Source organism: Callionymus lyra, chromosome 1 (assembly GCF_982586985.1).
Source record: "Callionymus lyra chromosome 1, fCalLyr1.hap1.1, whole genome shotgun sequence".
Lineage (NCBI taxonomy): Eukaryota > Metazoa > Chordata > Actinopteri > Syngnathiformes > Callionymidae > Callionymus > Callionymus lyra.
The window spans coordinates 55,784,478-55,806,743 of NC_141818.1; the positions used below are offsets into that span (position 1 = coordinate 55,784,478).

The following is a 22,266-nucleotide window of genomic DNA, read 5'->3' on the forward strand; positions in this document are numbered from 1 at the left end:
GCGTCGGTCGTGTGTCTGTCGTTTGTGTCGGTCGTTTGCGTCGGTCGTGTGTCTGTCGTTTGCGTCGGTCGTTTGCGTTGGTCGTGTGTCTGTCGTTTGCGTCGGTCGTGTGTCTGTCGTTTGTGTCTGTCGTTTGCGTCGGTCGTGTGTCTGTCGTTTGTGTCGGTCATTTGCGTCGGTCGTGTGTCTGTCGTTTGCGTCGGTCGTGTGTCTGTCGTTTGCGTCGGTCGTTTGCGTCGGTCGTTTGCGTTGGTCGTTTGTGTCAGTCGTTTTTGTCGGTCGTATGTATCGGCCGTTTGTGTCTGTCGTTTGTGTCGGTCGTTTGCGATGGTCGTTTGTGTCGTTCGTTTTTGTCGGTCGTATGTATCGGCCGTTTGTGTCGGTCGTTTGCGTTGGTCGTTTGTGTCGGACGTTTGCGTTGGTCGTTTGTGTCGGTCGTTTGCGTCGGTCGTGTGTGTGTCTGTCGTTTGCGTCGGTCGTTTGTGTCTGTCGTTTGTGTTGGTCGTTTGCGTCGGTCGTTTGCGTTGGTCGTTTGTGTCGGTCGTTTGCGTCGGTCGTGTGTGTCTGTCGTTTGCGTCGGTCGTTTGTGTCTGTCGTTTGTGTCTGTCGTTTGCGTCGGTCGTTTGTGTCTGTCGTTTGTGTTGGTCGTTTGCGTCGGTCGTTTGCATTGGTCGTTTGTGTCGGTCGTTTTTGTTGGTCGTATGTATCGGCCGTTTGTGTCTGTCGTTTGCGTCGGTCGTTTGCGTCGGTCGTTTTTGTCGGTCGTATGTATCGGCCGTTTGTGTCGGTCGTTTGTGTCGGTTATTTTTGTCGGCCGTATGTATCGGCCGTTTGTGTCGGTCGTTTGCGTCGGTCGTTTGCGTCGGTCATTTGCGTTGGTCGTTTGTGTCGGACGTTTGCGTTGGTCGTTTGTGTCGGTCGTTTGCGTCGGTCGTGTGTGTCTGTCGTTTGCATCGGTCGTGTGTGTCTGTCGTTTGTGTCGGTCGTTTGCGTCGGTCGTTTGCGTCGGTCGTGTGTCTGTCGTTTGCGCCGGTCGTGTGTGTCGGTCCTTTGCGTCGGTCGTGTGTGTCTGTCGTTTGAGTCTGTCGTGTGTGTCTTTCGTGTGTGTCTGTCGTGTGCGTCTGTCGTGTGTGTCTGTCGTTTGCGTCGGTCGTGTGTGTCTGTCGTTTGCGTCTGTCCTTTGCGTCTGTCGTGTGTGTCTGTCGTTTGCGTCTGTCGTGTGTGTCTGTCGTGTGTGTCGGTCGTGTGTGTCTGTCGTGTGTGTCTGTCGTGTGTGTCGGTCGTGTGTGTCTGTCGTGTGTGTCGGTCGTGTGTGTCTGTCTTTTGCGTTGGTCGTGTGTGTCGGTCGTTTGTGCCGTTCGTCTTTGTCGGTCGTTTATATCGATCGTATGTGTCGGTCGTGTGTGTCATCCGTGTGTGTGTCGGTCGTTGGTGTCGGTCGTGTGTCGGCCGTTTGTGTCGGTTGTTTGTGTTGGTCATGTGTGTCTGTCGTTGGTGTCTGTCGTTTGTGTCTGTCGTATGTATCGGCCGTTTGTGCCTGTCGCTTGTGTCGGTTGTTTGCGTCGGTCTTTTGCGTCGGTCGTTTGTGTCGGTCGTTTGTGTCGGTCGTTTGTGTCAGTCGTTTGTGTCGGCCGTGTGTGTCGGTCGTTTGTGTCGGCTGTGTGTGTCGGTCGTTTTTGTCGGTCGTTTGTTTGTGTCGGCCGTGTGTGTCGGCCATGTGTGTCGGTCGTTTGTGTCGGCCGTGTGTGTCGGCCGTGTGTGTCGGTCGTGTGTGTCGTGTGTGGCTGTCGTTGGTGTCGGTCATGTGTGTCTGTCGTTTGCGTCTGTCGTTTGTGTCTGTCGTTGGTGTCGGTCGTGTGTGTCGGTCGTTTATGTCGGTCGTTTGTGTCGGTCGTTTTTGTTGGTCGTATGTGTCGGTCTTAAGTATCGGTCGTTTGTGTGTCGGTTGTTTGTGTCGGTCGTTTTTGTCGGTCGTATGTGTAAGTTGTATGTGTCGGTCGTATGTATCGGTCTTTTGTGTGTCGGTCGTGTGTGTCGGTCGTTTGTGTCGGTCGTGTGTGTCGGCCGTGTGTGTCGGTCGTGTTTATGTCGTGTGTGGCTGTCGTCGGTGTCGGTCATGTGTGTCTGTCGTTTGCATCTGTCGTTTGTGTCTGTCGTTGATGTTGGTCGTGTGTCGGTCGTTTGTGTCGGTCGTTTTTGTCGGTCATTTATATCGGTCGTTTGTGTCGGTCGTGTGTCGGCCGTGTGTGTCGGTCGTGTGTTTGTCGTGTGTTTGTCGTGTGTGTCGGTTGTGTTTGTCGGTCATGTGTGTCTGTCGTTTTTGTCGGCCGTTTGTGTCGGTCGTGTGTCGGTCGTTTGTGTCTGTCGTATGTATCGCCCGTTTGTGTCGGTCGTTTGTGTTGGTTGTTTGCGTCGGTCGTTTGTGTCGGTTGTTTGCGTCGGTCGTTTGTGTCGGTCGTTTTTGTCGGTTGTTTGTATCGGTCGTATGTGTCGGTCGTGTGTGTCGTCCGTGTGTGTGTCGGTTGTTTGTGTCGGTTGTTTGCGTCGGTTGTTTGCGTCGGTTGTTTGCGTCGGTTGTTTGCGTCGGTTGTTTGCGTCGGTCGTTTGTGTCGGTTGTTTGCGTCGGTCGTTTGCGTCGGTTGTTTGCGTCGGTTGTTTGCGTCGGTCGTTTGTTTGCGTCGGTCGTTTGCGTTGGTCGTTTGTGTCGGTCGTATGTATCGGCCGTTTGTGTCGGTCGTTTGCGTCGGTCGTATGTATCGGCCGTTTGTGTCAATCGTTTGTGTCAATCGTTTGTGTTGGTCGTTTGTGTCGGCCGTTTGTGTCGGTCGTATGTATCGGCCGTTTGTGTCGGTCGTTTGCGTCGGTCGTTTGCGTTGGGCGTTTGTGTCGGTCGTTTTTGTCGGTCGTATGTATCGGCCGTTTGTGTCGGTCGTTTGCGTCCGTCGTTTTTGTCGGTCGTTTTTGTCGGTCGTATGTATCGGCCGTTTGTGTCGGTCGTTTGCGTTGGTCGTTTGTGTCGGTTGTTTGCGTCGGTCGTGTGTGTCTGTCGTTTGCGTCGGTCGTGTGTGTCTGTCGTTTGTGTTGGTCGTTTGCATCGGTCTTTTGCGTTGGTCGTTTGTGTCGGTCGTTTTAGTCGGTCGTATGTATCGGCCGTTTGTGTCTGTCCTTTGCGTCGGTCGTTTGCGTCGGTCGTTTGCGTCGGTCGTTTGCGTTGGTCGTTTGCGTCGGTCGTATGTATCGGCCGTTTGTGTCGGTCGTTTGTGTCGGACGTTTGCGTTGGTCGTTTGTGTCGGTCGTTTGCGTCGGTCGTGTGTGTCTGTCGTTTGCGTCGGTCGTGTGTGTCTGTCGTTTGCGTCGGTCGTGTGTGTCTGTCGTTTGCGTCGGTCGTGTGTGTCGGTCGTGTGTGTCGGTCCTTTGCGTCGGTCCTTTGCGTCGGTCGTGTGTGTCTGTCGTGTGTGTCTTTCGTGTGTGTCTGTCGTGTGCGTCTGTCGTGTGTGTCTGTCGTTTGCGTCGGTCCTTTGCGTCTGTCGTGTGTGTCTGTCGTTTGCGTCTGTCGTGTGTGTCGGTCGTGTGTGTCTGTCGTGTGTGTCTTTCGTGTGTGTCTGTCGTGTGTGTCTGTCGTTTGAGGCTGTCGTGTGTGTCTTTCGTGTGCGTCTGTCGTGTGTGTTTGTCGTTTGCGTCGGTCGTGTGTGTCTGTCGTTTGCGTCGGTCCTTTGCGTCTGTCGTGTGTGTCTGTCGTTTGCGTCTGTCGTGTGTGTCTGTCGTGTGTGTCTGTCGTGTGTGTCTGTCGTGTGTGTCTGTCGTGTGTGTCTGTCGTGTGTGTCTGTCGTGTGTGTCGGTCGTGTGTGTCGGTCGTGTGTGTCGGTCGTGTGTGTCGGTCGTGTGTGTCTGTCGTGTGTGTCGGTCGTGTGTGTCGGTCGTGTGTGTCGGTCGTGTGTGTCGGTCGTGTGTGTCGGTCGTGTGTGTCTGTTGTGTCATGGTGAAGGAGATTCAACAACATGTTGGTTGATTCGTTCATGATGACATTTTTTTAAACCACCTCTGAATCATTAGTTTTCTTGGGTTGCTGGTTTGAAACCTGTGATGCTGTGGTTCCTTCAGTGGATCCAACAGCACTTGTCACTTCACACCACGTTGGTCACGTGACTCAAGGTGTGATCGACTGGCAGGTGTTTGCAACAGTTTCTCATGACGACCACGTGACTCCAGAGACTGTTGAACAGACTTAGAGAATCAAAGCATTTCTTTAGCTTCTGTGAGTCGAACTGTTGATGGACGAGGCTGTCAATCATTCTTGTGTTTCTTCTCTTGTGAAACAAACACAATGACGTGGATGAACCTTCAGTGACGCCACTTGTGGCATCAAAACTCTTCATCAAACATTGACAGAATATTGAATGATTGATGTGTTGATGTCAAGTTTGTCCTCATGTGAAGTATTACTGCAACAATATATATATATATATATAAATATATATATATATATATACTTGTTACTACACTATCACAACACCAGAGTCCAGTACTGGACAATACTACACATATATACTTGTTACTACACTATCACAACACCAGAGTCAAGTACTGGACAATACTACACATATATACTTGTTACTACACTATCACAACACCAGAGTCAAGTACTGGACAATGCTACACATATATACTGGTTACTGCACTATCACAACACCAGAGTCAAGTACTGGACAAAACTACACATATATACTTGTTACTACACTATCACAACACCAGAGTCAAGTACTGGACAATACTACACATATATACTTGTTACTACACTATCACAACACCAGAGTCAAGTACTGGACAATACTACACATATATTCTTGTTAGTACACTATCACAACACCAGAGTCAAGTACTGGACAATACCACACATATATACTTGTTACTACACTATCACAACACCAGCGTCAAGTACTGGACAATACCACACATATATACTTGTTACTACACTATCACAAAACCAGAGTCAAGTACTGAACAATACTACACATATATACTTGTTACTACACTATCACAACACCAGAGTCAAGTACTGGACAATAATACACATATATACTTGTTACTACACTATCACAAAACCAGAGTCAAGTACTGGACAATACTACACATATATACTTGTTACTACACTATCACAACACCAGAGTCAAGTACTGGACAATACTACACATATATACTGGTTACTGCACTATCACAACACCAGAGTCAAGTACTGGACAATACTACACATATATACTTGTTACTACACTATCACAACACCAGAGTCAAGTACTGGACAATACTACAAATATATATACTTGTTACTACACTATCAAAAAAACAGAGTCAAGTACTGGACAATACTACACATACAGTATATACTTGTTACTACACTATCACAGCACCAGAGTTACTGGTTAATACTACACGATAATAACAAGATAATACCAGATGATAATAACAAGATAGTAACATGATAATAACACAAGAATAACAAGATAATAATAGATGATAGTAATAGATCATTACATGATAGTAACATGATAACAGATTATAAAACCCAAGAAAATAACAGATGATAATAGACAACACAATAATAACAGATAATAATAAGATAATACCATGATAGTTACATGATTTTAACAAGGTAGTAACATGATAATAACACGATAACAATAGATAATAAGATAATAACAGACGATAATAACACACTAATAACAATATAGTAACATGATGATAAAAGATGATAATAACTGATTATAATAACGGATGATAATAACTGATGATAATAACACGCTAATAACAAGATAGTAACATGATAATAAAACAATAATAGATAATAATAACTGATTATAATAACGCGATAATAACAGATGATTATAATAGATGATAACATGATAGTAACATGATTATAACAAGATAGTAACATGATAAAAACACGATAACAAGAGATAATAAGATACTAACAGATGATAATAACACGCTAATAACAATATAGTAACATGATGATAAAGGATGATAATAACAATATAATAACGGATGATAACATGATAATAACAAGATAATAACAAGAAAATAACAGATAACACAATATTAACAGATAATAATAACAAAATACTACCATGATAGTAACATGATAATAACACTATAATAATAGATATGATAATGAAAGATGATAATAACGTGACAATAACAAGAAAGTAACATGATAGTAACATGATAATAAAAAGATAATAAAAGATTATATAACTGATCATAATAACACGATAATAACAAGATAATAACAGATGATAATATGATAATAACGGATGATAATAACATGATAATAACAGTTGATAACAAGATAATAACAGATGATAATAACAGATAATAACAGATAACATGATAATAACATGATAATAACATGATAATAACAGATGATTACATGATAATAACATGATAATAACAGATGATAATAACAGATGATAATAACAGATGATAATAACATCATAGTAACATGATAATAACATGATAATAACAGATGATAATAACATGATCATAACAGATGATGATAACAGATGATAATAACATCATAGTATCATGATAATAACATGATAATAACAGATGATAATAACAGATGCTTACAAGATATAAACACGATAATAATAGATGATAAAAAGATAATAACAGATTATAATAACAGATGATAAAATAATAACAGATGATAATAACATGATAATAACAGATGATAATTACATGATAATTACAGATGATAATAACAGATGATAATAACAGATGAGTTGTTCTTCTTGTCTTCAGGCCTCCAGTGATGACTCCGAGTGTGAGAACACGTGCCTGGTGCGACGCTCGTCCTCCAGGTCACTCCAGCTTCCTCCTCTGGCTTTCAGACAAGCTCAACACTTTTACTGTGACCAAAGACCAGAGTCTGACCCCAACACTGCCCCCCCCCGACCCACGTCTCTGACCCTACGACCCGCCCCACTCATCAACATCACAGCCGTGGACGACAGCAGGTACCAACTCCTGTGTGTGCGTATGGCTGTGTGTGTAACATGCTAATGCTACACTTGGTAGCTTAGCTAGACGATAACATGCTATTGCTACACTTGCTAGCTTACCTAGATGATAACATGCTAATGCTACACTTGGTAGCTTAGCTAGGCGATAACATGCTAATGCTGCACTTGTTAGCTTAACTAGACGATAACATGCTAATGCTACACTTGGTAGCTTAGCTAGATGATAACATGCTAATGCTACACTTGCTAGCTTAGCTAGATGATAACATGCTAATGCTACACTTGGTAGTTTAGCTAGATGATAACATGCTAATGCTACACTTGCTAGCTTAGCTAGATGATAACATGCTAATGCTACACTTGGTAGTTTAGCTAGATGATAACATGCTAATGCTACACTTGCTAGCTTAGCTAGATGATAACATGCTAATGCTACACTTGCTAGCTTAACTAGATGATAACATGCTAATGCTACACTTGCTAGCTTAGCTAGATGATAATGTAATATGTTTCATTGAAGTGTGAATTTTTCAAATGAAACAAACTCATCTTGACGTCAGTGAATGTTATGAATGTCAAATATTAAATAAGATGAATCTGAGGCTAACAAGGTTTGAATCGTAAACACACTAGTAATAAACTAGTTAACCATCAACCAGGTGGAATGTTGATAATGACCACCTGACTTTGGCCACGCCCACACATGCATGTTTGAGGGCGGGGCTCTGGTGGGTCATGTTGGATCTCTCTCCTCCTTCATCCCTCCATCCTGGTCTGTTCTTCTGAGGAGAACAAGTTGATGCAGCTGTGATGCGTTCACGGACCTGTTCAGGAAACTGCGGGTGAAGTTCATGAATGTTTGGTGTTGAGAAGATAAAGTCTGAAGACATGAAGACACGCGCGTGTGACGCTTCATTCTGACGCCTCTCGCGGCTCGTGCGCGGGGATGGATCCCGGCTCAGGGTCCTCGCTCGCCGGGAGCGCGAGCACGAAACCCCCCAAACATCTGTGGCACCAGCACGCGCTCGCGCCGCTCCTGCTCACGCCGGTGCGCAGGAGCGCGCGCGTTAGACAAAGAGGCTCCTCGGACACCGAGCAGAACCTGCGCCCGAACATGGACCGGACTTACGCCGTGGACACGGGACACCGACCCGGGCTGAAGAAGTCCAGGATGTCATGGCCGTCGTCGTTTCAAGGTCTTCGACGGTAAGAGATGATCCCGCGCGCGAGGAGCATCATGGGCGTTGTTGAGCTGAGATGTTCGTGAGGAACTTTCAGAAGGTTCGTGGATGTGAGAGGATGTTTGTCGCGAGCTCCTGCTTGGATTTCACTTTTTGACGAACGTCTCGCTCGATGTTGATCTTTGTTCAGATTCATATGTTAATAAAAGCTTCAATATTCACGAGTTTAAATCCTTCAAACGTGTGGAGACAAAGGTTGAGAAGGTCCTGGAGCGACAGGAACACAGAGTTTAGGTTCAGAGATGTTTTCATAGTTTAAAGGAGACATTCTTGATGGAATCATCATCATGGTTTCATCATAAATGAAGCAGAAAGAACACGAAGAGACTCACGAGGATCACATTGTCTTCATCTGGTCCCTGAACGTCTCATGTGAAGCTGAAGTGATGAAGTCACAGAAACAAACAAAACTATATCGATCACAATTAAATCAATATTATGAAGTATTTCAACACTTGCTTTACAAATACAACTGACATGTGGAGAAAGTAAAACTCTTCCCTTTGTGTATTTGTTTCCCTGTAGCCTCATAAATGTGTATTTATATCCATTTAAACATATTTCGATTTTAATTCTGACTTTTCAAACACTTCATTTATTTCTGTCCACGTGTCGCACAATCGTGTGAGAAGATGTTGAGAAACTTGACGTGATGACGACAGGCTTCTCTGAGAGCAACATTATGGGATGTTTTATTCTCGAGTCGCGTTTATGAGTAAAACCTCATATCGTTGTCGCTCTTGAACGCATCGTCCTTGATGACATCACTGCAGAAGAAAGATCACTGACCTTGAACTGCTGTCAGAAGATGTTGGTGATGAACCGACGTTGATGGATTTGTGTTGGTTGTGTCGTTGGTTGTGTTGGTTGTGTGGGTCAAAGACTCTCGTGCTACACAAGCGTTCCGTGCTCCGCCCTGAGGGGGCGCTGTGTCGTCACAAGACAGAAGAAGATGTAACATTGTCCTTCTGTAGATGAAGTATTGAAGAAGGAACCAAGAGGTTGTCGACTGGAAATTAGTGAACCCAGACCAGGTCAACGGGAGGATTTTATTAACTGTGGGTCGAAGCCCAGCAGGTCATTCACAAGCAATCCTTCCGATGTCACAGCATCAGTACCATCATCATCATCATCATCATCATCATCATCATCATATTCATCATCAACATCATCATCATCATCATCAGTATCAGCATCAGCATTAGCATCAGTATCATCATCAACATCATCATCATCATCATCAGTATCAGCATCAGCATCAGCATCAGCTTCATCATCATCATCTTCATCATCAACATCATCATCATCATCATCATCATCATCAGTATCAGCATCATCATCATCTTCATCTTCATCATCATCATCATCTTCATCTTCATCATCATCATCATCATCAGCATCAGCATCATCATCAACATCAACATCAACATCATCATCATCAGTATCATCATCTTCATCATCAACATCATCATCATCATCATCAGTATCAGCATCAGCATCAGCTTCATCATCATCATCTTCATCATCAACATCATCATCATCATCATTATCAGCATCAGCATCAGCATCAGCATCAACATCAACATCAACATCATCATCATCAGTATCATCATCATCATCATCTTCATCATCAACATCATCATCATCATCATCATCATCAGAGTCTTACAGCACACATTGACTTCATACAGGACACAGTGAGGTCCGCCCTCAGGACCTCCTCGGCGTGACGATGTCTGGACACTCAGCCAAGACGATTTCACAAGATGTTTCCCAAACTCATTATATAAGATGTTTGTCTCAGTGTGTGTGTCTCTGGTTTCTCCAGTAGCTGGACACGTCTCTAGGATGCTGTCAGTGATCTTGGACCAATAACTCTTTACGCCACAACAGAAGCTTCTTGAACTCTGAGCTGTTCCTTGAGTCTGGAAAGTCTTTTTATTCTCAGAGGCAAATAAATGCCAGTCATGACACACACGTGGCCTCACCTGAGACTCACCTGAGACACATGTGGACTCACCTGAGACTCACCTGAGACACACGTGGACTCACCTGAGACACATGCGGACTCACCTGAGACACACATGGACTCACCTGAGACTCACCTGAGACACATGTGGACTCACCTGAGACTCACCTGAGACTCACCTGAGACACACGTGGACTCACCTGAGACACACGTGGACTCACCTGAGACACACGTGGACTCACCTGAGACACACGTGGACTCACCTGAGACTCACCTGAGACACACGTGGACTCACCTGAGACACACGTGGACTCACCTGAGACACACATGAACTCACCTGAGACACACTACACTCACCTGAGACACACATGGACTCCCCTGAGACACACGCGGACTCACCTGAGACACATGCGGACTCACCTGAGACACACAGGGACTCACCTGAGACACACGTGGACTCACCTGAGACTCACCTGAGACACACGTGGACTCACCTGAGACACACGTGGACTCACCTGAGACACACATGAACTCACCTGAGACACACTACACTCACCTGAGACACACATGGACTCCCCTGAGACACACGCGGACTCACCTGAGACACATGCGGACTCACCTGAGACACACAGGGACTCACCTGAGACACACGTGGACTCACCTGAGACACACGTGGACTCACCTGAGACACACATGAACTCACCTGAGACACACTACACTCACCTGAGACACACATCGACTCCCCTGAGACACACGCGGACTCACCTGAGACACATGCGGACTCACCTGAGACACACAGGGACTCACCTGAGACACACGTGGACTCACCTGAGACACACGTGGACTCACCTGAGACTCACCTGAGACACACGCGGACTCACCTGAGACTCACCTGAGACTCACCTGAGACACACGTGGACTCACCTGAGACACACGTGGACTCACCTGAGACACACCTGAGACTCACCTGAGACACACGTGGACTCACCTGAGACACACGTGGACTCACCTGAGACTCACCTGAGACACACGCGGACTCACCTGAGACTCACCTGAGACTCACCTGAGACACACGTGGACTCACCTGAGACACACGTGGACTCACCTGAGACACACGTGGACTCACCTGAGACTCACCTGAGACACACGTGGACTCACCTGAGACACACGTGGACTCACCTGAGACACACGTGGACTCACCTGAGACACACGTGGACTCACCTGAGACACACATGGACTCACAAGACACACGTGGACTCACCTGAGACACACGCAGACTCACCTGAGACACACACGATCACAAATGAGACACACAGACTCACATGGACTCACCTGAGACACACACAGACTCACCTGAGACACACGCAGACTCACCTGAGACTCACCTGAGACACACGCGGACTCACCTGAGACACACATGGACTCACCTAAGACACATGTGGACTCACCTGAGACACACATGGACTCACCTAAGACACACATGGACTCACCTGAGACACACACAGACTCACCTGAGACACACGCAGACTCACCTGAGACTCACCTGAGACACACGCGGACTCACCTGAGACACACATGGACTCACCTAAGACACATGTGGACTCACCTGAGACACACGTGGAATCACCTGAGACTCACCTGAGAAACACGCGGACTCACCTGAGACACACATGGACTCACCTGAGACACACGTGGACTCACCTGAGACACACATGGACTCACCTGAGACACACACAGACTCACCTTAGACACACACGATCACACCTGAGACACACACAGACACACCTGAGACACACACAGACTCACCTGAGACACACACAGACTCACCTGAGACACACATGATCACACCTGAGACACACACAGACACACCTGAGACACACACAGACTCACCTGAGAGACACACGATCACACCTGAGACACACACAGACACACCTGAGACACACACAGACACACCTGAGACACACACAGACTCACCTGAGACACACACAGACTCACCTGAGACACACACGATCACACCTGAGACACACACAGACACACCTGAGACACACACAGACTCACCTGAGACACACACAGACTCACCTGAGACACACACGATCACACCTGAGACACACACAGACACACCTGAGACACACACAGACTCACCTGAGAGACACACGATCACACCTGAGACACACACAGACACACCTGAGACACACACGATCACACCTGAGACACACACAGACTCACCTGAGACACACTCGATCAGACCTGAGACAAGCGTCTGTTTCTTTCGTTTGAGTCTCAGTCTCCACGTCAAGGTTGCGATGAAACCAGGTCAGATCCTCGGACAGACGGCGAGGAAATGTTTCTGCTCTAATTACTCAGCGGTTCTGGAAGGAGAGAAAAAAGACTGAGAAGGTCGTCTGAGCTCACGATTACATTAGTGTTGAAGGTTCAAACCTTGAGAGACAAACATGGGGGAAGAAACGAAGAGAGAAGATGATGATGATGTGACTTTACATTTGTTTGTCAAGAAGTATCAATACATATGAACATATACTCTGTTGTTGTGATAGTGTAGTAACAAGTATATATGTGTAGTATTGTGGAGTACTTGACTCTGTTGTTGTGATAGTGTAGTAACAAGTATATATGTGTAGTATTGTCCAGTACTAGACTCTGGTGTTGTGATACTATAGTAACAAGTATATATGTGTAGTATTGTCCAGTACTTGACTCTGGTGTTGTGATAGTGTAGTAACAAGTATATATGTGGAGTATTTTGGAGTACTTGACTCTGGTGTTGTGATAGTTTAGTAACAAGTATATATGTGGAGTATTGTGGAGTACTTGACTCTGGTGTTGTAATAGTGTAGTAACACGTATATATGTGGAGTATTGTGGAGTACTTGACTCTGTTGTTGTGATAGTGTAGTAACAAGTATATATGTGTAGTATTGTGGAGTACTTGACTCTTGTGTTGTGATAGTGTAGTAACAAGTATATATGTGGAGTATTGTGGAGTACTTGACTCTGGTGTTGTGATAGTGTAGTAACAAGTATATATGTGTAGTATTGTGGAGTACTTGACTCTGTTGTTGTGATAGTGTAGTAACAAGTATATATGTGTAGTATTGTGGAGTACTTGACTCTGGTGTTGTGATAGTGTAGTAACAAGTATATATGTGGAGTATTGTGGAGTACTTGACTCTGTTGTTGTGATAGTGTAGTAACAAGTATATATGTGTAGTATTGTGGAGTACTAGACTCTGCTGTTGTGATAGCGTAGTAACAAGTATATACGTGTAGTATTGTCCAGTACTTGACTCTGGTGTTGTGATACTATAGTAACAAGTATATATGTGTAGTATTGTCCAGTACTAGACTCTGGTGTTGTGATACTATAGTAACAAGTATATATGTGTAGTATTGTCCAGTACTTGACTCTGGTGTTGTGATAGTGTAGTAACAAGTATATATGTGGAGTATTGTGGAGTACTTGACTCTGTTGTTGTGATAGTGTAGTAACAAGTATATATGTGTAGTATTGTGGAGTACTTGACTCTGGTGTTGTGATAGTGTAGTAACAAGTATATATGTGTAGTATTGTGGAGTACTTGACTCTGGTGTTGTGATAGTGTATTAACAAGTATATATGTGGAGTATTGTGGAGTACTTGACTCTGTTGTTGTGATAGTGTAGTAACAAGTATATATGTGTAGTATTGTGGAGTACTTGACTCTGTTGTTGTGATAGTGTAGTAACAAGTATATATGTGTAGTATTGTGGAGTACTTGACTCTGGTGTTGTGATAGTGTAGTAACAAGTATATATGTGGAGTATTGTGGAGTACTTGACTCTGGTGTTGTGATAGTGTAGTAACAAGTATATATGTGTAGTATTGTGGAGTACTTGACTCTGGTGTTGTGATAGTGTAGTAACAAGTATATATGTGGAGTATTGTGGAGTACTTGACTCTGGTGTTGTGATAGTGTAGTAACAAGTATATATGTGGAGTATTGTGGAGTACTTGACTCTGTTGTTGTGATAGTGTAGTAACAAGTATATATGTTTGGTATTGTGGAGTACTTGACTCTGGTGTTGTGATAGTGTAGTAACAAGTATATATGTGTAGTATTGTGGAGTACTTGACTCTGTTGTTGTGATAGTGTAGTAACAAGTATATATGTGTAGTATTGTGGAGTACTTGACTCTGGTGTTGTGATAGTGTAGTAACAAGTATATATGTGGAGTATTGTGGAGTACTTGACTCTGGTGTTGTGATAGTGTAGTAACACGTATATATGTGGAGTATTGTGGAGTACTTGACTCTGGTGTTGTGATAGTGTAGTAACAAGTATATATGTGGAGTATTGTGTAGTACTTGACTCTGGTGTTGTAATAGTGTAGTAACACGTATATATGTGGAGTATTGTGGAGTGCTTGACTCTGTTGTTGTGATAGTGTAGTAACAAGTATATATGTGTAGTATTGTGGAGTACTTGACTCTTGCGTTGTGATAGTGTAGTAACAAGTATATATGTGGAGTATTGTGGAGTACTTGACTCTGGTGTTGTGATAGTGTAGTAACAAGTATATATGTGTAGTATTGTGGAGTACTTGACTCTGTTGTTGTGATAGTGTAGTAACAAGTATATATGCGTAGTATTGTGGAGTACTTGACTCTGGTGTTGTGATAGTGTAGTAACAAGTATATATGTGGAGTATTGTGGAGTACTTGACTCTGTTGTTGTGATAGTGTAGTAACAAGTATATATGTGTAGTATTGTGGAGTACTAGACTCTGCTGTTGTGATAGCGTAGTAACAAGTATATACGTGTAGTATTGTCCAGTACTTGACTCTGGTGTTGTGATACTATAGTAACAAGTATATATGTGTAGTATTGTCCAGTACTAGACTCTGGTGTTGTGATACTATAGTAACAAGTATATATGTGTAGTATTGTCCAGTACTTGACTCTGATGTTGTGATAGTGTAGTAACAAGTATATATGTGGAGTATTGTGGAGTACTTGACTCTGTTGTTGTGATAGTGTAGTAACAAGTATATATGTTTGGTATTGTGGAGTACTTGACTCTGGTGTTGTGATAGTGTAGTAACAAGTATATATGTGTAGTATTGTGGAGTACTTGACTCTGTTGTTGTGATAGTGTAGTAACAAGTATATATGTGTAGTATTGTGGAGTACTTGACTCTGGTGTTGTGATAGTGTAGTAACAAGTATATATGTGGAGTATTGTGGAGTACTTGACTCTGGTGTTGTGATAGTGTAGTAACACGTATATATGTGGAGTATTGTGGAGTACTTGACTCTGGTGTTGTGATAGTGTAGTAACAAGTATATATGTGGAGTATTGTGGAGTACTTGACTCTGGTGTTGTAATAGTGTAGTAACACGTATATATGTGGAGTATTGTGGAGTGCTTGACTCTGTTGTTGTGATAGTGTAGTAACAAGTATATATGTGTAGTATTGTGGAGTACTTGACTCTTGCGTTGTGATAGTGTAGTAACAAGTATATATGTGGAGTATTGTGGAGTACTTGACTCTGGTGTTGTGATAGTGTAGTAACAAGTATATATGTGTAGTATTGTGGAGTACTTGACTCTGTTGTTGTGATAGTGTAGTAACAAGTATATATGCGTAGTATTGTGGAGTACTTGACTCTGGTGTTGTGATAGTGTAGTAACAAGTATATATGTGGAGTATTGTGGAGTACTTGACTCTGTTGTTGTGATAGTGTAGTAACAAGTATATATGTGTAGTATTGTGGAGTACTAGACTCTGCTGTTGTGATAGCGTAGTAACAAGTATATACGTGTAGTATTGTCCAGTACTTGACTCTGGTGTTGTGATACTATAGTAACAAGTATATATGTGTAGTATTGTCCAGTACTAGACTCTGGTGTTGTGATACTATAGTAACAAGTATATATGTGTAGTATTGTCCAGTACTTGACTCTGATGTTGTGATAGTGTAGTAACAAGTATATATGTGGAGTATTGTGGAGTACTTGACTCTGTTGTTGTGATAGTGTAGTAACAAGTATATATGTGTAGTATTGTGGAGTACTTGACTCTGGTGTTGTGATAGTGTAGTAACAAGTATATATGTGGAGTATTGTGGAGTACTTGACTCTGTTGTTGTGATAGTGTAGTAACAAGTATATATGTGTAGTATTGTGGAGTACTTGACTCTGTTGTTGTGATAGTGTAGTAACAAGTATATATGTGTAGTATTGTGGAGTACTTGACTCTGGTGTTGTGATAGTGTAGTAACAAGTATATATGTGTAGTATTGTGGAGTACTTGACTCTGGTGTTGTGATAGTGTAGTAACAAGTATATATGTGGAGTATTGTGGAGTACTTGACTCTGGTGTTGTGATAGTGTAGTAACAAGTATATATGTGTAGTATTGTCCAGTACTTGACTCTGTTGTTGTGATAGTGTAGTAACAAGTATATTTGTTTAGTATTGTGGAGTATTGACTCTGGTGTTGTGATATTGTAGTAACAAGTATATATGTGTAGTATTGTCCAGTACTTGACTCTGTTGTTGTGATAGTGTAGTAACAAGTATATATGTGTAGTATTGTGGAGTACTTGACTCTGGTGTTGTGATAGTGTAGTAACAAGTATATATGTGTAGTATTGTGGAGTACTTGACTCTGGTGTTGTGATAGTGTAGTAACAAGTATATATGTGTAGTATTGTCCAGTACTTGACTCTGTTGTTGTGATAGTGTAGTAACACGTATATATGTGGAGTATTGTGGAGTACTTGACTCTGTTGTTGTGATAGTGTAGTAACAAGTATATATGTGTAGTATTGTGGAGTACTTGACTCTGGTGTTGTGATAGTGTAGTAACAAGTATATATGTGTAGTATTGTGGAGTACTTGACTCTGGTGTTGTGATAGTGTAGTAACAAGTATATATGTGTAGTATTGTGGAGTACTTGACTCTGGTGTTGTGATAGTGTAGTAACAAGTATATATGTGTAGTATTGTGGAGTACTTGACTCTGGTGTTGTGATAGTGTAGTAACAAGTATATATGTGTAGTATTGTGGAGTACTTGACTCTGTTGTTGTGATAGTGTAGTAACAAGTATATATGTGTAGTATTGTGGAGTACTTGACTCTGGTGTTGTGATAGTGTAGTAACAAGTATATATGTGGAGTATTGTGGAGTACTTGACTCTGGTGTTGTGATAGTGTAGTAACAAGTATATATGTGGAGTATTGTGGAGTACTTGACTCTGTTGTTGTGATAGTGTAGTAACAAGTATATATGTTTGGTATTGTGGAGTACTTGACTCTGGTGTTGTGATAGTGTAGTAACAAGTATATATGTGTAGTATTGTGGAGTACTTGACTCTGTTGTTGTGATAGTGTAGTAACAAGTATATATGTGTAGTATTGTGGAGTACTTGACTCTGGTGTTGTGATAGTGTAGTAACAAGTATATATGTGTAGTATTGTGGAGTACTTGACTCTGGTGTTGTGATAGTGTAGTAACAAGTATATATGTGTAGTATTGTGGAGTACTTGACTCTGGTGTTGTGATAGTGTAGTAACAAGTATATATGTGGAGTATTGTCGAGTACTTGACTCTGGTGTTGTGATAGTGTAGTAACAAGTATATATGTGGAGTATTGTGGAGTACTTGACTCTGTTGTTGTGATAGTGTAGTAACAAGTATATATGTGTAGTATTGTGGAGTACTTGACTCTGGTGTTGTGATAGTGTAGTAACAAGTATATATGTGTAGTATTGTGGAGTATTTGACTCTGGTGTTGTGATACTATAGTAACAAGTATATATGTGTAGTATTGTCCAGTACTTGACTCTGGTGTTGTGATAGTGTAGTAACAAGTATATATGTGGAGTATTGTGGAGTACTTGACTCTGTTGTTGTGATAGTGTAGTAACAAGTATATATGTGGAGTATTGTGGAGTACTTGACTCTGCTGTTGTGATAGTGTAGTAACAAGTATATATGTGGAGTATTGTTGAATACTTGACTCTGGTGTTGTGATAGTGTAGTAACAAGTATATATGTGTAGTATTGTGGAGTACTTGACTCTGGTGTTGTGATAGTGTAGTAACAAGTATATATGTGTAGTATTGTGGAGTACTTGACTCTGTTGTTGTGATAGTGTAGTAACAAGTATATATGTATAGTATTGTGGAGTACTTGACTCTGGTGTTGTGATAGTGTAGTAACAAGTATATATGTGGAGTATTGTGGAGTACTTGACTCTGGTGTTGTGATAGTGTAGTAACAAGTATATATGTGTAGTATTGTGGAGTACTTGACTCTGTTGTTGTGATAGTGTAGTAACAAGTATATATGTGTAGTATTGTGGAGTACTTGACTCTGGTGTTGTGATAGTGTAGTAACAAGTATATATGTGGAGTATTGTTGAATACTTGACTCTGGTGTTGTGATAGTGTAGTAACAAGTATATATGTGTAGTATTGTCCAGTACTTGACTCTGTTGTTGTGATAGTGTAGTAACAAGTATATTTGTTTAGTATTGTGGAGTACTTGACTCTGGTGTTGTGATAGTGTAGTAACAAGTATATATGTGGAGTATTGTGGAGTACTTGACTCTGGTGTTGTGATAGTGTAGTAACAAGTATATATGTGGAGTATTGTGGAGTACTTGATTCTGTTGTTGTGATAGTGTAGTAACAAGTATATATGTGTAGTATTGTGGAGTACTTGACTCTGGTGTTGTGATAGTGTAGTAACAAGTATATATGTGTAGTATTGTGGAGTACTTGACTCTGGTGTTGTGATACTATAGTAACAAGTATATATGTGTAGTATTGTCCAGTACTTGACTCTGGTGTTGTGATAGTTTAGTAACAAGTATATATGTGGAGTATTGTGGAGTACTTGACTCTGGTGTTGTGATAGTGTAGTAACAAGTATATATGTGTAGTATTGTGGAGTACTTGACTCTGGTTTTGTGATAGTGTAGTAACAAGTATATATGTGTAGTATTGTGGAATACTTGACTCTGTTGTTGTGATAGTGTAGTAACAAGTATATATGTGTAGTATTGTGGAGTACTTGACTCTGGTGTTGTGATAGTGTAGTAACAAGTATATATGTGGAGTATTGTGGAGTACTTGACTCTGTTGTTGTGATAGTGTAGTAACAAGTATATATGTGGAGTATTGTGGAGTACTTGACTCTGCTGTTGTGATAGTGTAGTAACAAGTATATATGTGGAGTATTGTGGAATACTTTACTCTGGTGTTGTGATAGTGTAGTAACAAGTATATATGTGTAGTATTGTCCAGTACTTGACTCTGTTGTTGTGATAGTGTAGTAACAAGTATATTTGTTTAGTATTGTGGAGTACTTGACTCTGGTGTTGTGATAGTGTAGTAAGAAGTATATATGTGTAGCATTGTGGAGTACTTGACTCTGGTGTTGTGATAGTGTAGTAACAAGTATATATGTGTAGTATTGTGGAGTACTTGACTCTGTTGTTGTGATAGTGTAGTAACAGGTATATATGTGTAGTATTGTGGAGTACTTGACTCTGGTGTTGTGATAGTGTAGTAACAAGTATATATGTGTAGTATTGTGGAGTACTTGACTCTGGTGTTGTGATAGTGTAGTAACAAGTATATATGTGTAGTATTGTGGAGTACTTGACTCTGTTGTTGTGATAGTGTAGTAACAAGTATATATGTGGAGTATTGTGGAATACTTGACTCTGGTGTTGTGATAGTGTAGTAACAAGTATATATGTGTAGTATTGTCCAGTACTTGACTCTGGTGTTGTGATACTATAGTAACAAGTATATTTGTGTAGTATTGTCCAGTACTAGACTCTGGTGTTGTGATACTATAGTAACAAGTATATATGTGTAGTATTGTCCAGTACTTGACTCTGGTGTTGTGATAGTGTAGTAACAAGTATATATGTGTAGTATTGTCCAGTACTAGACTCTGGTGTTGTGATAGTGTAGTAACAAGTATATATGTGTAGCATTGTCCAGTACTTGACTCTAGTGTTGTGATAGTGTAGTAACAAGTATATATGTGTAGTATTGTGCAGTACTTGACTCTGGTGTTGTGATAGTGTAGTAACAAGTATATATGTGTAGTATTGTCCAGTACTTGACTATGGTGTTGTGATAGTGTAGTAACAAGTATATATGTGTAGTATTGTCCAGTACTTGACTCTGGTGTTGTGATAGTGTAGTAACAAGTATATATGTGTAGTATTGTCAAGTACTTGACTTTGGTGTTGTGATAGTGTAGTAACAAGTATATATGTGTAGTATTGTGCAGTACTTGACTCTGGTGTTGTGATAGTGTAGTAACAAGTATATATGTGTAGTATTGTCCAGTACTTGACTCTGGTGTTGTGATAGTGTAGTAACAAGTATATATGTGTAGTATTGTCCAGTACTTGACTCTGGTGTTGTGATAGTGTAGTAACAAGTATATATGTGTAGTATTGTCAAGTACTTGACTTTGGTGTTGTGATAGTGTAGTAACAAGTATATATGTGTAGTATTGTCCAGTACTAGACTCTGGTGTTGTGATAGTGTAGTAACAAGTATATATGTGTAGCATTGTCCAGTACTTGACTCTGGTGTTGTGATAGTGTAGTAACAAGTATATAGGTGTAGTATTGTCCAGTACTTGACTCTGGTGTTGTGATAGTGTAGTAACAAGTATATATGTGTAGTATTGTCCAGTACTTGACTCTGGTGTTGTGATAGTGTAGTAACAAGTATATATGTGTAGTATTGTCAAGTACTTGACTTTGGTGTTGTGATAGTGTAGTAACAAGTATATATGTGTAGTATTGTCCAGTACTAGACTCTGGTGTTGTGATATTGTAGTAACAAGTATATATGTGTAGCATTGTCCAGTACTTGACTCTGGTGTTGTGATAGTGTAGTAACAAGTATATAGGTGTAGTATTGTCCAGTACTAGACTCTGGTGTTGTGATAGTGTAGTAACAAGTATATATGTGTAGTATTGTCAAGTACTTGACTTTGGTGTTGTGATAGTGTAGTAACAAGTATATATGTGTAGTATTGTCCAGTACCAGACTCTGGTGTTGTGATAGTGTAGTAACAAGTATATATGTGTAGTATTGTCAAGTACTTGACTTTGGTGTTGTGATAGTGTAGTAACAAGTATATATGTGTAGTATTGTCCAGTACTAGACTCTGGTGTTGTGATAGTGTAGTAACAAGTATATATGTGTAGCATTGTCCAGTACTTGACTCTGGTGTTGTGATAGTGTAGTAACAAGTATATAGGTGTAGTATTGTCCAGTACTTGACTCTGGTGTAGTGATAGTGTAGTAACAAGTATATATGTGTAGTATTGTCCAGTACTTGACTCTGGTGTTGTGATAGTGTAGTAACAAGTATATATGTGTAGTATTGTCCAGTACTTGACTCTGGTGTTGTGATACTGTAGTAACAAGTATATATGTGTAGTATTGTCCAGTACTAGACTCTGGTGTTGTGATAGTGTAGTAACAAGTATATATGTGTAGTATTGTCCAGTACTTGACTCTGGTGTTGTGATAGTGTAGTAACAAGTATATATGTGTAGTATATTCACACATGAACGTTTGTATGTTTAGATATATAAACATATATAAACATATATATATATAAACACATATATAAACATATATAAACCTATATATAAAATATATATATAAACATATATAAACATATATATATATAAAATATATATAAACATATATAAACATATATATATATAAACATATATATATAAACATATATATATAAACATATTTAAACATATATATATATTTTTATATATATGTTTAAATATGTTTATATATATTTATATAACTGGTCCTCGTGCTGCGTTGCTCAAAGGTTCTTGTCTTTGATGGGATTTGAACCGACAGCTCCTCAGACGTTGATCACTGAGCAGCTGCTTTGGCTTCACGAGCCTTCGGGTGAAAAACCCAAATGTGTCACAGTGTTGAACCCTCTGCCCGAGCCCTTGAG

The 22,266-nt window shown here is 41.3% G+C and overlaps 1 protein-coding gene across 1 annotated transcript in view; it reads left to right on the plus strand.

Moving 5' to 3' along the window:
* The first annotated feature begins 7,965 nt into the window (after nt 1-7,965).
* The window catches only part of pde4d (phosphodiesterase 4D, cAMP-specific), a 108,729-nt gene continuing 94,428 nt past the window's right edge, over nt 7,966-22,266 (plus strand). Inside the window, exon 1 of the mRNA XM_087779186.1 lies at nt 7,966-8,225. Coding sequence (XP_087635312.1) covers nt 7,966-8,225 — 260 coding nt within the window. The remainder of the gene's footprint in view (nt 8,226-22,266) is intronic.